The following is a 19,073-nucleotide window of genomic DNA, read 5'->3' as shown; positions in this document are numbered from 1 at the left end:
TCTTCTACTCCTAGCTGATTCTGTATGTATTTGTCAGGATAGTCTAGTTTTCTGGTCAAAACCAATGATGGCTATCTACTGCCATGTCCATGCAATGGCCCAAAGCAGTTCCCCAATTTAAAATGTTCCCTTATCTTTTCATTGTCAAACAAAGTCCAGCACATCCTTCAAGATTCAATTCTAAGTAACCTAACCTGAATGTTCCTTTTCCCCTAAGTAATTCATAATTCTAACTGCCAACAACTTACAATGTTCTTCAAATCTTGGATCTGCACAAGCTATGCAACCTTCAGAGAAATCAAGACATCTCTATCATCCTTACTTTCCTTATCTGTAAAATACTTTCACCTTCTGTGCCTCAAAACACTGGAAAATAAGCCTCAAATAAGGCAACATATATAAAAAACTTTGTAAATAAGGGTAAGATATAATTATTAACAATATCTGAATTCAATCAGGTGGATATTTAATTTATTCAACCAGTTGTGAGATCTTATAAGATATGTTACATTGCTATGTACAACACCACCCATGATTCTTAAATTAACGGAGTTTAAACTCTATGCAATTATGTATTTTCCTAAAGTTTTTTTTTCCCTAAAAGTTTCCAATTTCTGAGTCAACCAGTGGAGATGTACTGAATCCTTTAAGAGCTCATTTAGCTGCCAAAATAACTTCAGTAACTAGAAATTAAGTTAATACATATTCCCATAGCAGAGATCAAAGGGGACTTTTGTACTGCATTTATTAATACTCTTGTCAATTCTGGTCCTCAAATGTACCAACTGTAACATGAATCTCTAGCACCCTCTGGTGTTCAAAAACTGTACATTCTCCCTCAAAGCCATCCTAGGCTTTCTGCAAAGACAACTGAGAGAAGGCAGAAGTCCCCAGACTTAATCCAATCACCCCAAATTAAAGAATGTGCAGTCATTAATAAAGGCTTCAGAAAAGTGAACATCTCTGTCTGATCACTGTGTAATATTAAATTGCATAAATTTTAACTCCTAGAAAAAAAATTAAAGTAAAAAATTAATGATTTCTTCCATATAAAATTACTTTCTTTCCAGAAAAGTTAGACCTCCTTTTAGCATAAGTTAAAAAAAAAGACCTATTTAATACAATGACTTTGTCCTAGTTGAAAAGAGTCAAGGCAGAATATAACAGAATTTTCACTGTATTTTCCCTTTTAAAATCATAATAGAAGATGTTAAATTAGGAATTCAAAAGAATTAATTCAGATAAAAGAGAAAGTTTAAACTACAACCTCATGGAGGAATTAATTATCATTCAGGATAACAGGAGTTCTCTAACATTTCTCTCAATAGTCACAAGTATATATATTTTTTTGCAAGCATGTCTTCCCCCATGTTGTTTTTCAGGTTAATAGTGCTTTCTTTTTACAACACGTCAGAGAGTACCAAAAATGCACAGTAAAGTAGAACCATATGCTGCAGGCATGGTCAAATTGGGCAGGACATATTGGAAGGAAGTGATCACAATGGGCCACTTGAAGAGTTGCAGAATATAAACTGGCAAGAAGTGATTATAAGATATACGAGGGGGAAAGCACAATCTTCAAGCAACAACACATAGCTGGGAAACAGCAGCCGTCGGGAGATGAACTTGGCATGCAACTAAAAGAAATGAGGAAGGTTCCTTCAGCAACAGTGACAACCTGCAGTCAATGAGGCAAAGAAGCAGGACTGCAAACAGCAATCATGAGGAGTGCCAGCAGCCACGCAAGGCTCAAATCAGATACCTGTCTTTATATCTAAATACACAGTACATAGAGTATATGTACATAAGTACAATGAGGCCTGGTTCCACATTCAATGGCTCACTCGCACTGGGTGAAAAGCTGTTAACAAGACCCTCCTACTGCTACAGAGGCAACATGTAAAGAGCCAGTATCTCAAGTCTGAAGTTCTGCCATTCAATCACAAGTCTGACTCTCCCAAGCTGACACTCCAGCTCATCCAAACCTCACACTCTTTATCTATAATCCCACGTCACCACTGCCTACTGGAAATGTCCAACTACATGTCCTGGAGTCATCTCCAACTCAATATGTCCAAAACAGAAATCCTTATCTTTCTCCGCCCCTCATTTATCCCTCTTCCAAATTTCCCTACGTGTTCCTGTCAAGGGCACTACTCTCCTTCCCAGCTTCTAGAGTTGGTAACCTTTTTCTTATCCTGGACTCTTCAAACTCCCTCAATCCATGTAATCAATGAAAAAAAAGAGTTCTTTGTCACTAAAACTTTTGCCATGATTAAATGGTTCGACACCAGCAACTAAAATAATTTTATAAGTAGAAATGACAATAAAGAAGAGAGAATGTCATTTCTTTTGTCACTGAAACTTAAGGACCACCGGATCCTTCCATCAGCTGAAAACTTTCATGTGTACGGTCTTCTCCATTACAATATGAGCACACTGAGAGAAGGGACCATCTCTTTTTTTCTCCTGTATCGTCAGCACTTAAGCATAATACTTCAACTACAGTAAATTTAATAAATGCTTTATTCATTAACTTTATTCATCCATAAATCATTCCTCATAAGTCTCTGAGCCCAAAGATTTTACATCAAAATGTTACCATATGGGAAAAACTTAAAATTGAAGGTTTAGTAAATGTTGAATAGGAGATGATAATTTAGCTTTCTTTAGTTATATATGTATAAATTTTGTTTGTTGATTAGGGCAATGGCTATTCATTTAGTTGTGAAATATTGCTCTTTCTCGCTCTATAGCACCTCGAGCACCCAATACCATTCCTACACACACACACACACACACACACACACACACACACACACACAGAGCTACCACCTTCAGGTCCCCATTACCACTACCTAGACCAACGCAAAAGCCTCCCAATTTGTCTTCCTATCTCAAAACGCTACTTTTGTCCACCTCCTATGTTGTTGACAAAGTGATGTTTCATTAAGTGCTGTCATCATTAGTGCTTTGAAGACAAAATAAAAACCCCTCTGTTTAGCTTCTAAAACTCTTCACAACCTGGCTCCAACTTATCTTTGAAGACTTGCTGGAATATCACTCCCTCTCCCACACTGCCATACAATCAAATCAGTCTTCTTTGCGTTCTTCAAACACAACACTCCTTTATCTTTCCTTTCATGCCCTTTGCACTGGCTGCCTTTATGTACTCCTTCCATGCCAATGATATCCTCATTTTAATAGGCAGCCTATGGGGTCCTGATTGGGAAAAAAAAAACCTAAAATACAATAGTAAGTAAAAAGCCATAAAAACTTAAACTTTGTGGAAGGATGAAGTCCGGACATGGTGCCTTGTTTATAGTTATAACAGCTACAAAATTATCAAAACTTAAGATACTATGCCCTATGAATGCCAACACAAGAATATTGTGACCCATATGTGACCACAATATGATCCATCCACAAACTTATATTTGGGTATAACATTGGCTTACTCCCAAACTCATTACTAAGCAGAAAACCAAAAATATCCACCACAATCAGTGTGATGCACTTTCTACCCTCCTCCTGCCTTTGTTTTTTATAATTACCACAGGGATTTTGGGGGTTCCTTTGTGGGGATCCACTGAACTGTCTGGCTGTTGCCCCAGAATGAAGACTGCCCCATTTGTAAGCATTCGTAATGACTGATTAAGCTATTGCCTGTAATCAAACATGAGCTCCTTGGCCTCTTCCTTTAGTATCACCCCACAGGGAAGAGGGAGGTACAGGGTTCTCCAGCCAGGGGAATTCCAGACCTTATACCGCCCAAGAGCCATCTTCTATGTGAAGCTTTTCCTACTCCACCCCTACTCCACTACAACTGCTGGTGACTTCCCTCCTAAAATACCTTGTATTTAGCTACTTTATATTTGTCTATCTCTCTACATTTATTCAGTATATACTTGTATAAGTATTTATTGTCTCTACCATCAGAATATAATCACACTCCTTGCAAAGAGAGACCCTTTATTCTTTGTATTTGTATCTGTAGCATAGTACCTGGCACAGAGTAGACACATAAAAGCTTGCTCACAACATATGATGAATAAAAATATATAAAGAATTTTAAAAGTGAAATTTTTTTCTTAAAGGATACATACTTTCTTTCAAGGAAACAATATGTAATAAAAGCCATTGCATTCATACAACATCTAAATTTACAAATAACAATAACTAAGGAAAGAAAGCTAAATTTTGGTCATGAAACCAACATTAGCTAAACCTTCAATTTTGATTTTTTCCCCACGTACCATCACTTCAATGTACAAATCTTTAGGCTCAAAGATATATCAGAAACAATTTGTACTAGCCTTTACCAAGCTACTGATCCCCTAGTACAACTTAAATTTTTGACATATCATTAACTACCTGATAGAAGCCTGAGAAGACTAAAAAGTGACTAAAAATTAATAAGATTGAAAATCTTTAAAATTCAGTGAAAAACAAGTTTAACACATTTTCCTAAATATATTTCATAAAACATGATACACCTATATTTCAAAATTATTTTGACTGGCCTCAAAATTCCTAAATCTACAATACCTCCAGAATGCCCATACCCATAGCATGATTAGATAAATCACAGGAAACTTGGTATAAATTACCAAAGTGAAAAACTATTACTGTGGTCTGTGGTAATAGACTGTGGTCTGGAAGAAATCAAGCTTAGACCCTTATCTTACATCACATTCTATAATAAATTCAAAAAAGATATTAATATTAAAATAGTATTTATTGTTAAAATTTTATTAAAGAATATTAATACTAAAAATAAAGATGAATACTAAAGATGATACCATGAAAAATCTAAAAGAGAAGCACATCAATATCTTTCACAGCTACCAATGAGAGATGAGTTCTAACCAAAGAAGGAAGAGAGCCAGTTATAAAAGATAAAATAGGTAATTTTGGTCACATAAAACTGAAAGTCTTTTGCACCAACAAAATTAATACGTCCAATATAAGAAGGGAAGCACTCAGATAGACAAGTCTTTGTAACAAATATCTTTGGTAGGGTTTGGAATAAAAGATATAGAGACAACAGAAATATGTAAGACCAAAATCCATTCTATAACAGAGAAGTAGTCAAAGGATATGAATAAATAAGTTTTGAAAGAACTGAAAACAATTTAAAATTGTAAAGAAGAATGCTCTAAATAAGAAGAATAAATTTTTAAAAACCCCAAGGTTTCACCTAATGCATAGGAAATAAAAAAAAAATGACCAAAAAATCCACAATAAATGCTGAGAAATTTCAAAGAAATTTGACCTCAAAAAAAAAAGTTATTAAAAGATACCTCCCCTAGTTTCTTTAAAAGGGAGTGGGGGAGGGGAAGGCAAGAGGGACCACAGGTGTGGAACAATGTATACTACCAGATTTTTCCAATGTGTTCATAAATTTTATTAAATTTGTTTTCCCTCTTCTTTCTCAAAAATATCTTTGGATAACTCTTAGTGTGGAGGAGAAATATAGAGGTAAATTTAGATAATGTAGCAATAAAAATTCATTTCAAAAATTTATTGATAAAATTTATTTTAAAAAACTGGTAATTAGTGTCTAGGCAGGAACTGCTGGGATTTATACTGGTTATAGTATCACTTACGGGGTGGAATTCATTGAAGTAATGACATGAGAGGTAGAGAGATCAATGATTTGAGCATAATAAAGAGTCTGAAAAATGGCCTATTTGATGGTGTAGAGATAGAAAACAAAAGCAACCTGAAGAATAATGAGCAGTTTATCTGTCTAGAACAAAGAAATATATCTACCTTCTCAGCATAATAAGGTCTGCATTTAAATGAACCAAGCTTAATGAGAAAATATTTTTTTTTTTTGCTTTGATATGGTAGGGGAATCATCATATATGTATGATCTTAAAAAACATCAACAGAAGTACAAAAGAAGTTATAATCTCATCAAAGACTTGACTAAATAACAGGATTAGAAAGAAAATTGCAAACACATAAATAACAATACTGTCTATCAAAACTACTGATATCAGAAAACTTTTTACAAGGCCCTGTACTGCACCATTGCTCCTATATAAGTATATAAAACACTTCAAACACATTATAAACGGAAAGCCCCATAATGGCATTATATATCATATTTTTAAGTGACAATGTCTTTAAAATGGAAGTTTGAATTACATAACCTAAGAGAAACGACAATATTTGTTTCACCATATAATTCTCTGACGACTTGCTTCACCCTAGACAGCAATCACTAATTAAATGCTGTTGAAAAGTAAGGAAAGACAACAGCAGACAACTCTCATTTGCAATATAAACAAAGATCTTATAAGAAAAACGTTTCTTAAGAACCTAGATAAATAGTGAACATTCTAAAAATATGTTGGATAATATGTATTTCTATGAATATTTTAACCATAAATTTAAAAACTGGCAAATGGGACAAATTCACAAACCTTTCCATTTGCCTGTTCTCCATTTTAATGATAAACCAGCAGAATTTCTACTTCTGAAGGTTAATGGTCTGCTGAGGATGGATGGTTAAGTACAACTTCAGCTATGAGTCAGGTTTTGTGACAGAAGCCATAATTAAAACTTAAATCAATAATTCCTGCTTTCACCTTAAATTTCTGAAGGCCACCAGTCAAATTACGTTTAGTGAAATCTCAAATGAATTCTTATGTTTAGTGGAATCTAAACTGAAAAAGAATTCAGTGACTCCATCCAGATGAAAAACTTAAAGTTAATTTTTAAAATGTTTCATTCATTCTATTTCCAAATGAATTAAGATATTAACCTTCCCTTCAAATTTTAAAACCTTTTCTGGTGTTAAGTACAGTGTGCCAGGCATATAGTCAACACTTAATAAATGCTTGCTGACTGATAAAAAAAAAAAATCACAGAACCAATCCAATATACACACATTGTTATGGATGTAGATATACATATATATGCCCATAATATATAATATATATTACATACATAATAATAATTTATACACACTTCAAGCTAATTCAAGCTTTCTTATAAAGTTAATATATTTTATTTCAGTGTTATTCTCTCTATTCGTAATTCTGTCTATTTCTTGTTGAGATCACTCCTTATACCATATGAAGTTCTAGCTATTTATTTTCTTTACCTGAAGGATGTTGTTCCATTCTCTTTTATTTTGTTTTTCTGAACAGGAGGTACTTGAAGCGACAGAATTTTATTTCCTGGCAGGGTAATTTGCTTTAGAATGGAAGCTGGGGGAAAAAAACAGATACATACAACACATATACACAAATATGCCACAAAAGGAAAAAATCAAGATGATTATTTCACATATTGCCCAATCAAAGACATTTTTAATCTGACAGAGCTAATCATGTCCACTTAAACTAGGACATAACAATGAATTTATAATTTATTTTATTTTCAAGATTAAACTTCCAATATTTCTTAAGAAGCAGCAGCATGTTTCCCTTAACACAATTAATTTATACAGGCTATGATTCTTTTCAATCTGTGAAAGAGATGACTAACCCTATCTTAAGTCTTCCTGTCTTAGAACCAAGAAGTTAATTTGATTTTTTACATTTATGCCACAGAATAAAAGTTTCAAAGTTTCATCTCAGTTGCTTTTGTTTTTTAGACTGGCCAAATACTTATATCAGTACTTAAACTTATACTGACAGCACAGAACCCTACAAAGGCTAGCCAGACCACAACATATTTTTAGAAAACATTTTACCTTCTTACAATTCATGATTGCAAAAATCACACTTTTGTTGGCTCCAAGCAAATGAAAAATACTTGGTTTTTTTTTAGCCAATAGCTTTCTAAATAAGAAACACTATTTTTTCATTAATTTATTTTTTCCAGTGCCAGAATAAATATCACCTGAAGCCATGCACCCACACATGTACATGCACAAGTGCTCTCTCTCTCTCTCTCTCTCTCTCTTCCCCTTTTCTTGTCCCCCTCCTCAATAACAGTGGACAAAAATACAACCAAATGGTACTAATACATCACAACTTCTATCTCTCTATTGATCTCTAATATGTTATAACATTACACTGCAATTTACTGGCAAAGATAAAACAGCATGCTCAAACCCGAATCCTTTCTATTATTTCTCGTTAGATAAAAGAAAAAAGAAAAGAAGCATCACCACCATCCCACCACCCCAAGATGTCCCAAATCCAAACTGCAAAATGGTAAAGAAACCCTACCTGTAGAAAATTGATTTGTCTGTATTAGTGTGTTCAAGGGCATCCTCTTTTGTCCAGATTTCTGAATGGTCAGGGCTGAGGAATGTGGTAGGGCAGTCACTTGTTTGACAATGCCTCCAGAAGGCTGCTGTACTACCTGGAAATAATAAACTACTGTTTTTTTGTTTTTTTAAAAAAAGCAAAGTGGAAAAAAAGACAACCCACAGGGAAAAAAAAATTCACAATGCAACCACCAAAACCAAATTAAAATGAACAAGCTACATATAAAGAGAGAACATGTTCATTTGACTAAATCTTTGGGCAACACAGTGGAAGCTTTCGGTTTTAATAGCACACTGTGTTCATGAAATGTCAAATATACTTTCACCTTGACATAACAAGAAAATCTTTCTATCATTCAAATTTGTTTGTAGCAAAAATAACTAAACATTCCAAGGTTCTGACATGAATAATCCACATTTCATTCTGTACTACTTCTAACAGCTGAACTAGAATTGTCTGACACTGAATTTGAGTTTCAGGACCAGGTTTCAATTTTCAATGTGTGATTTCATAAACATTTGGCCAGTTAAAAAAAAAATTCCATTTTCAGTGCAAAGACACTGATTGCCTAATAGGATCAATTTTTAAGGTTAAAAGAGAAGACGACATATACACATCTATTTGGAGACAGACAGACATACAGAGACAGAGAAAGTCAGAGAAACATACACACACACACACACACACACACACACACACACAACATAGGATACAATTTCTTGCCTGGAGTGTACAACTGACTGATTATAATTCTTATTTTAATAAAAGATGAACTTATCACGTTCAAAAATTAAACTTAAGAGTTTTCCATTAATTATAGCACTTTCTTGGCTTGTCCACAATCTGTCTTGACTAGTCACATTCATGACATTTTTTAAAAAAACAACACTCTTATAATTGAACGGTCCCCTTATAGCAACTACTAGAGTTCATAATAAGCACTGCTATTAATAAAGGTCACAACTATAACCATTTGAGGGCTAGTAATCATGGTTAACTGTTATTTCAAGGAGTCTTATCTATGTGTCATTTATCTTAGCATTATGCCACTTTAATTTTTTAAAACTGATTTCGTGATACCTCTCTAAAGGTCTGCAAAAAATTAACAAAGAGCTGTAGAAGGAAAGCTAATAAAGCTAAACTACCATCTAGTTAGCCAAATGACTTCAGAAACCCTAGGTAAGTTGGGTCTGGTAACAAATCAGTCAAGCAGCCTCCTACTACTGCTGAGGAAGTCAAGACTACTGGATCATTTGACTATGGGAGTTATAAGCTACTGTCAATCAGGTGCCTACAGTAAGTCCAGCATCAACATGGTGAGCCCCTAAGAGTGGAGGGCCACCAAAATGCTTGGGGAGGGGCAAGCCATCCCACACTGGAGAAACAGCAGGTTAAAGCTTCTCTACCGCTCAGCATTGGGAAAGGGCCTATAAGTAACTACTGTGCTTCCAGTGGGGGTGGGAGAAATGGAGGAAGCTTGGATCACAATGTTTCTTCATTTCCCTGAGATAATGGGTGCAATATGACCTACACACCTAACCATCAAAATTAATGCTGTGAGATGGTGAGTTTATTTAAGTTCATCAGTATCTTCCCTAACCCCTCTCCTGCCCTGGTTGCTCATCACCAGGAAATATCATCAAAGAGATTCCTTCAGCTTTACTACTCCTCTCACCAGTACCCTCAATGTCCTGTATCATTCTGATTGAAGAAAAAACTCCTCCCAAGGCTTCCACTTAAAAAGGAATCAGAAGCCCAGTCAAATCTTCATTTCCTACCAGCTGTGCTCCTTGCATTGACTCTACCAAGATCATGCCCCTATGCCTGGTACCTTCTTCTCTCCCCACTCCTTTCAGGTTCCCTTTGTGTGTTGTCTTCTCCCATTAGACTGTAAGTTCCTCCAGCACGTAGCAGGCCCTTAATAAATATATACTGTACTGTGCTCTACTGTATTCTTTCAAGTAAACACAACATACTAAAACCAAAGTTAGTTTTTGTTTCTTATTTTGTACAGGACTTGCGATTCCATCAGTATAGGAAATTCCTAATAAGGAAACTTACTCTACCAATACTAGCACCCACTCTACAACTTGTCATAGATAATTGTCAAGATACTATTTCTTTTAGTACCCTTTGGAAATGCAAACTGTAGTCCATTAAAAGAAGATTCACCTAGGTCCACAAAAAGAATATAGAGTATAACTAGGAATTTAAAAGTTTCACATTGTTACTCACATTTCCATAAGACAAAGAATGTTACAAAGAAGTAACATTTGGTGTTACTCTGCACTAGTCTTCGAAGTGATTATGGACTTCGTGAAATACTTCAATGGCTTAGTACCTGGAACATGGTACTTAGTACTTAATAAGCGTAATTTCATTCACATTTATGAAAAGTAATTTTAAAGCATTTTAAAGCACCCCTCCATCATAACCCAATGTTACACTCTAGGCACTACCTTGTATATAACTATTTCGAGGTGCCTCTCCATACAAAACTTAGTTGATGGTAACAGTAAAAACTAGATAAAAGATTTAAAAGAGAAATGATTTAAGGTAGAACATAATCACCAAAAAAAATATCTCAAGAATTGTAAGAACTGTGCTTAGTCCCAGAGGACAGAACTAGGAACAATAAAGAAATTACAGGAGAAATTGTAAGGAAAGACTGCACAAGAGAAAACTTCCTAAGAATTTGACTAGACCCAAGTAGACAGGCTCTTTCAAAAGGTAGTAAGCTCCATATGCCTAGAATCTTCAAGCAAAAACTGGATGACCATCGGTCAGAAAGGTTGTAGAGTAGATTCATGTCACACAGAGCAGTGGTTGTTAAAGATGACCTACAAGGTCCAGCTCCAAGATTCTATGAAATGCTGCTGACTGGCCAGCCCACTAAACAAAGAGCCAAATGCCTGCTAGAACAGAGTACCATTTGTAAGTCATTATCTCATATTTATTCCAGGCTTCCACACCCAGAGATGTACTTCTATGAAGCTTTTCATTACATGTACCCCAAAACTGCATGCATAATTAAAATCTACAAATAATCAAGAAACCACCCAGAAATTGCAGGGAAAACCAAAATCAATGGATCATCCAAAACCTAACTATATCCAATAGTTTCAGCTACCATCAACCTGCCTCCTAATTTATTTATCTTTCCTTAAAACTGATAACAAAGAATAAAATGAACCTCTTTCTCATTCTCCCTAAGAACATAAAAGGAAACAAGAAAAACCAGAGACAGAGAGTGGACAGAATAATCTAAAGTCTAAGTTAACTTCATTAAATAGCTAGAAAATTACAATTAGAAACATGGAAATACAAAATATTTAAGGAATATCATCATTTCAAATTTAAGATATTTTCTTTTCCATTATTTCAATTTCTCCTGGGAAGAAAGAGTTCATTAAGAGCTGGGGAGCTAGGCTCTACTCAAATGCTACAGATGCTCCCAAGGAGAGCATTCAAGAAGTCAGTAGCAAAGACTCAGTTTAAAGTTTTAGAAAAAGATAACGACTGCATTGGCTAAAAATACTGCCTAACAACCAAAGAAAATAGAATGATTTTTTTAGGAGGAGATAATTCTTCTGCTCCATAATGGTCCAGATTGGGGGAGGGGGAGAGGGATCAGCACAGAAGGGGGCAGGATGTTATTTTTGATCATCAGTTAGTGATGACTGCTGAAATGTATTACCAGAGAGGAATTTTTGAAAATATTCTTACAACCTGTTAAGACTAAGAATTTCTGATCAAAATAACAACCAATCATGACTCCAGAAGACTGGATGATGAGTCATGCTCCCCATGCCCTGTGACAAGTGATAGATTCAGGGTACAGAATAAAAGATTCTTTTCAGATATGGCTAACTCAGGAATTTGTATTGTTTGATTATGCATATTTCTTAGAAGAATTTTTTTTTTTACAATGGGGGGGTGGTGGCAGAGTGTAAGGAAGAGAAAATAGAGTTTCATTCATTATTTTTTTTTAAATTCTGGATTCTTGAAATACTTAAAATATCAATTTAATATGATTTCTGTACCAGTACTGATTAAGATCACAAATTAATAACGTACTAACTGATGATCCTTTTAAGATAAGCATAAGTTGGAAATCAATATACAAAACAGAAATATTCTGCTTAATATTAATAGCTTTATACAACTACTCATTAAGCCAAATGACCAGCAATTTATTTGGAAAAAACAAAAGAGATACTAAAATGTACATGGGAATTGGTATTTGGGATAGAACTACATTAAAAAGCTGGACTAAAAGTAGTTGCTTTTAGACTAATTTTAGTGTTTTATGTTTTATATCTTCAAACATTTGTTTAACAGACACAGGCGAAAAATCAGTTTCAATTCATGCCATGCTCAATTGTGAATGCTAAATAGAAGAAAACCTAAATTCCTGTTGATTGGCAGAACATACCCTGCAAAATGTTAAATTCTTCCCTGCCCTTGTAAAAGCCAGGGTTAATACTGAAAATCTCAGGTTTTAATCCTGTAATGTAAAAATATGAAGACTTTTTTCTTTAAAAGCTTGAGAATAATAGAGCAGAGGCAGGGTGAAGGAGAGGAATGAGGGAATCCAATCAGTGCAAAAATAAAATTTATCAATGAAAATCTATTTAAAAAAAACTTATGAATGATAGAGCCAATTAATCCAGAGTATCAAAAATACAAACTAAAGAAAATTCATAGGCAAAAAGCGACTATGTGAAATTACAATTCATCTTTTGCTTACTTACAGGAAAAATATCATTTTGTACAAATAGCAGTCAGGAGGAACCTTCCAGACATAAGGAGACTGCCAAGAACTCCCACATTAACAATCACCTATTTTTGTCCATTCATTCTGAAGGCTCTCAGGGGTGAAATGTGAAAGTATTGGCTAAACTTCATACCTTAACTGTTACAATCATCAGGGGATTTGATTACTTCATATGTGAGTCCTACAGAGTTCTAGGACTCCTAAGATTGAGAGCTGGAGAGGGCCTGAAGGGACCAAATTCAGTCTTCCTTTATTCCACAGAAGAGAGCAACAGTGAAGTTAAATGACTTGGCCTACATCACAAAGTAAGAATTTCAATTCAGGCTCTCACTCCAAATCTAGTATCCTTTCTACTAGCCTTTTATAAATATCGTTTTATAGTTATCTTTATGAATGACAGGTATGTCTGAAAAAGTTAATTCCCAACTATTTAATGTTTTTTCATTGGAAATGCACTATTTTTATGACCTTCAATATATGACTATTAATTTTGGTAGGTTTCTTTTATGTTACTGAATTGATGTATTCTCAGATTTTTTGTAGTGGTTGTTAGGATAGCGTCTTTCTCCTAATTATAATATGGTGCAATCTACAAATAAGAACACTTTGGGCTTTTACATTGCATTGTGGAGCCTGGTAAATTTTTTTCTTATCTTATAATTGCTAGGATTTCCAGTCCTAAATCAAATTAAATCCCACCTCAATAACAACCAATTCAGCATCTTATCAAACGTCCAATAGGCATCTCAACACATCAAAACAAACAAAGAAACCAGAACTCATCACTATCTTCCTTTCTAAAACTACCCATCTTCCAAACTTGTCTACCTCTGTTGAAGCCACTATCATCCTCAGTCACACAAATTCAAACTGATCATCCTGTACACATCCCTCTCATACATACCCTCTCTTTAATAAGTCTGCTAAGCCTTGTTCGCTCTACCTTCTACATCTCTTCCTCACATGGCACACCTGACCCCTCCCCCATCCCTGCCCTCCCACCTCCCAGCTTAAATATTCCAACAACATCCTAACTTGTAGCCAGGCTTAGTTTCTCCTCTCTCCAATCTATTCTCCATACAACTATCAAAATAATCTTCCCAAAGGTCAAGGTGGACCATGTCACTCGGATGCTCAAAAAGTGCCTCCCTATTATCCTTATCCTTAGGATAAACTGCAAACCCACCAGCCTAGTATGTAAAATCTTTCACAGTATGGCTATTCTTGTCTTTCTAGATAGACTACACAATGCTTCTCTTCATCAACTCCACATTCCAGACAAAGGGTCCTATAAGCAATTCCAGAAATCTGATATGTGATCTCTCCCCTCCATGCTTTTGCACAGTTTTCCATGCCAAAGAGCATTGTAACCTCAACTCCACCTCTAAGAATCCCTAGCTTTTTCAAGGCTCAGCTCACAAACTATCTCCTACAGAAGTCTGGATCATATCCTTACTTAGGAATGCTTTCTTCTGGAATTACCAGGTGCATACTTGTCTATTTACAAGTTGAATTTCTTCAGTAGAACGTAAGGTTCTTGAGAGCAGGAACTGTTTCTCATTCTGTCTCTGTATCCAGAGCGCCTTGTTGGAGCTGACACTTAACAGAAGTAGTGAAAAATGGAAACCTAGTAATATTTGAATTTTCAGTGGGAATGCTTCTAAATGCTTTTCCATCTCACAAATGCTGGAATTTGTTCTCAAATAAGTTGTTTTTATCATGTTAAGGAAAAATTTATTTGTTCCTATTCTATTGTTCTCTCAATCATGTCAGCATGAATGAGTACTAGATTTTTATCAAAAACCCCTCAGAAGACCAGACCATGCCCTACAGAAAAATCACTGGTTCTGTAAGCAGGAGACCTCAAATCCCACCTCCACCCTTCATCATCTGTGCGAATCATTTCACCTTTTCTGGGCCTCAGCTTTCTCATGTGTAAAATGAAGGGACACATTGGACAACTTGGCATTTGAGGTCTCTCCTAGCTCTAGGTCTATGCATATCTGACATAAGTCCTATTTGGTCAAGATGAATTTTTAGATGTACCAATAATACTGTTAGAACTCTGGTATTTTTATGCCTGTGTTCATTACAGAAATTGGCCTGTAACTTGATTGTAATGCTCCAAGGCTCATCACACAAGATTAGCCACAGGCCAAAAGCCACAGCAATTTTCTAGGATCATCTACTATGTCACAAAGAGGATGTATGACCTGTACATAGCAGAGGGCAGAGGAAGGTAAAAAGAGTGCCCACACTGAAAAGATCAAGGACACCTGAAATCCCAAACTTGTCCTTTGGGAGGTCTGATCCTGTAATCTCACCTGTGTGGAAGTTCTCTCCACCAAGGCAGATCTGCAACTCATCTCTACCATAGTCTTAGAGAGGCGCCTATGGCAACTAAAGAGAAAGTAAGTGACACACTGAAGGTCACACAGCTAGTATGCATGCACATATACGTGTGCACACTCCAGAGAAAGGATCTGAACCCAGATCTTCCTGATTCCATGCTGCCTTTTCAAGGGTCCATTTTTAACCCTGATAAGGACCACATCTTATTGTAGCAACAGAAAGTATTTTGTGTCACCAATCTTTATACTTATAAATAATTTGAGTACTAACAGTTACTTGTTCTTTTGAGGTATAAAAATTCACCTATGGAAGTATATAGGAGTCTACAAAGAAATGATACCACTTCTCAGAGTAATAAGCTCTATACTATCAGATGTCATCAGCAAACATTACCTTATCCTCGAACAAAGCCATGGTACATCTATTCCATGAAGTTCTGGTCAATGCACTTCAATGCAGAAATAAACAGAGCTAGAGCAGGCCCAGAAAAGAACAACCAAAGTGATAATCAAGGGAATGCAGAAAGTGACATATGGGAAAAGACTAAAAAAATTAGGAAAAAAAAATTCAATATGGAAGGGCAAAAAATGAGGATCAATATGGTCAAAGTTTATAATATCATGAAGGGTAGGCAACGTGAAATATGATGACTAGTATACTCCCAGGAGCAACCCTTTAGAATTTAAAGAAAAAAAAATTTTTTAGCACAAATAAAAAGTATTATTTCCTCCTTTACTCAAAAGGAGTAACTTAAGACTTAATAGCTTAAATATTGGCACAAGCCCAAAACCTGATTGAGGTCAAAAAGGGTTTAAATAAATTCAAAGATAACCAATTGGTAATAGATTGTTAAAAGAAACTATGATATTTTAAAACACATTCCCAACCTTCTTTGTCCCACTGGCATCTCAAATTCATTATGTCCAAAGCTAAACTCCACTGCCCTTCAAAACTGTCTTTTCCAATTCTTCAGGTTCTTTGATGGCACCACTACTCTTCCCCAATAACCAAGGCTCAAGATCTGAGTCATCTTTGACCCTTCCTTGTCTCTCACCCACTCACACATAACAGCTAAGTTGACAGGTGGGAGTGCTTCTACTTCCATACCATCTTTTTTACAAATCAGGTCTTCTTCATTCTCACTAGCAACTACCTTAGTTCAGTCCCTCTTTACCTCTTTCCTAATAGCTTCCTAACTAATGGCCTTCTTGCCACTATTCTGCTCCTTTCTAATCCATTCTTCACACAGATGCTAAAATAATTTCGACAGGGTACATATCTGACTACATCACATATCCATTCAGAATCTTTCACTGTCTCCCTAATGGTAAAAAAAGATAAAATACCAGCTCCCTAGAATGACATTTAAGCCTCTCCACAATCTAATTGCAGTTTCCCTTTCGAGAGTTTTTTCACATTACTCCGTTTACTTAAAAAAACATTCCAACCAAACCACAGTGCTAAGTGGTAATCTGGACCTTCATCTCAGATCTCTGTATGCTGATACAGATCATTCTCTATGTGCTCCCATCTCAACTCCATCTGTGAAAAATGTTCTCTTCCTTCCAGGCTGTTTAGATGTCAACTCTTTCATAAAATCTTCACTGACTTCTACCCCCTTCTCTCAATGTTTTCAAGTGAATGAGTTCTCTAACTCATAAAATTTTCACACAGCACTCTGGTCCCTCTTTTGTATACATACTGTATTTCTTTCACTGACACCCATACTATACTCTATAGATTTTAAGTTACTTTAGGGTAAAGACTATGTTCATTGTTCACTTTTATATCCTTGGCACCTGGCAGAATACCTTGTACATGGCAGATACATAGATCTGTTGAACTGAACTCAACAAAATTTTCCCTTCTATTATGACACACTCCTGGATGCTATTGTCAAGACTACTGTCTTCTACAAAAACCACAAGCTAAACTCTGGCATTAACATTTTTAGCGATTACTTCCCATATTCCTTTTTTCCTGCATTAAAATACTTTTTCTCAGAAGTGTTTCAAAAATCCCTGCACTTCTACTAGGATGTTTACCCTTAACTTAGACTCAGGATTAAATTAGACTATCTTCTATTACAAACTCAGTCATGATAGATTTTAATTATTCATTTCTTTACTTGAGCAATGCTAATTTAAGTCATCAAAAATGATTTTATTTGATGGAATCTTTCAGCTCTGTGAGCACTAAATGCCTCTCTGTGGGGCATTACCACACAAAATAGTTTATAGTGTTCTATGCCTCAGGTAACTCTGTTAGAAACCAGATTATAATACATCTCCACTAGCCAGTATTTAGCCACAGCAGCCTCTGCTATATCCAATCTATTTCAAATAGCTAGACATGAATACTAAAATCAAATATGTTAAATGAAATTGAAACGAAAGCAAAACAAAAGCAGTAAACTCTCAGAAAAACTAACATATTTTACATTTTTTTAAAGAATGGTCAAAGGAATAGAAAGAATTGGAAGAACTTTCCACCATTTAACTAAATACAATTCTCTTTCTTGGTTACAATTTCCATAACGTATACCAAGAAATCCCAAAACATTTCAAGAAATGTTTTTATTTTTCTTTCTAAAGAGGAATGACCAAAGACTCACAAATATATAAAGTTGAACATGACCAATAATGGGTATATAACAGTTTTATTTCTGTTCAGGGTGGGTCACCTACCTTCAGACAAGTTTATCATATATATATTTATCTCCTCTTGGATCTAATAATCCCTAGGAGCCCTAAACCTCTGTGATATAGCTATTCTTGGAATTAACCTTAAGCTTTCCCATGAATGTTTTCTATTCAAAGGAGTGATAAACTCAAAAAGAGGTAGATAGGAGATTAATATACTGATCCAGGGCTTTAAAGACAAGAAATAATCACCATTACTCACTGGATGTCCCTCAAGTGTGGAAGTGCATTACAGAATCTTAGTACCTGCCCCCAAAACTCAGTAATTTTGTCTTAATCACCTTCCCACACTTAATACAACTCCCTCCCCTCTTTGTCCCTTTCCTAATATGTACTAAAGTTTGTGTGTACATCTCTCCCACTAGGCTAAACTCCTTAATATGTAGGTGCTATCTCTATTACTTCTCCAGTATCAGCACAAAATAGCCTGTAAGATATTACTAAAAAAAACCTACAGCCTCAAAAACAGAACTGTATTATGGTCTAAGTTAGGGAACAGAAGAATGGTCCTGTGGAAAGAACACTTGCTTCTGGGTCAGACAACCTGAAGCTGAGCTGAGTCTGTTTCCTTATCTATATCAGGTTACTTTAAGTAACTACATGAGTGCCATTGCTTGTGTACTAACACCTTTTACCCATCTGCCTGCATTCTATAGTTTCTTAATAATAAAAATTACTAACATTTATACGTGCTTACTATGTGTCAGGCACTGTGCTAAGTAATTGCTTTAACAACCGTTATCTCATTCCATCCTCACAACAACCTTGGGAGGGAGGTGCTGTCCTTATCCCCATTTCACAGATGAGGAAACTGAAGCAAAACAGAAGTGACTTGCCCAGGGTCACACAGCTATTAAGTGTCTAAGGCTGAATTTGAACTCAGGTCTTCCTGACTCCAGACCCAGTGCTTTATGCACTGCCCCACCTAGCTGCCCCTATCATTTACACCAATAATTTCTTGTAGATAAAATCTAGAGCAACACTTACATCCTCTCAACAAAACTTTCA

At 35.5% G+C, this 19,073-nt stretch overlaps 1 protein-coding gene across 2 annotated transcripts in view; it reads right to left on the bottom strand.

The window, feature by feature from the left end:
• Positions 1-19,073, bottom strand: part of TAF4B (TATA-box binding protein associated factor 4b) — a 188,960-nt gene that overhangs the window by 102,628 nt on the left and 67,259 nt on the right. For both annotated transcript variants that reach the window (XM_072604453.1, XM_072604454.1), the window contains exons 8-9: positions 8,193-8,328; positions 7,118-7,223 (exon numbers count right to left, since the gene is read on the bottom strand). In XM_072604453.1, the coding sequence (XP_072460554.1) occupies positions 7,118-7,223; positions 8,193-8,328 (242 nt within the window). The remainder of the gene's footprint in view (positions 1-7,117; positions 7,224-8,192; positions 8,329-19,073) is intronic.

Source organism: Notamacropus eugenii, chromosome 4 (genome assembly GCF_028372415.1).
Source record: "Notamacropus eugenii isolate mMacEug1 chromosome 4, mMacEug1.pri_v2, whole genome shotgun sequence".
Classification (NCBI taxonomy): domain Eukaryota; kingdom Metazoa; phylum Chordata; class Mammalia; order Diprotodontia; family Macropodidae; genus Notamacropus; species Notamacropus eugenii.
The sequence above is the reverse complement of the archived record's forward strand: the minus strand, read 5'-3'. Positions and strand labels throughout refer to the sequence as shown.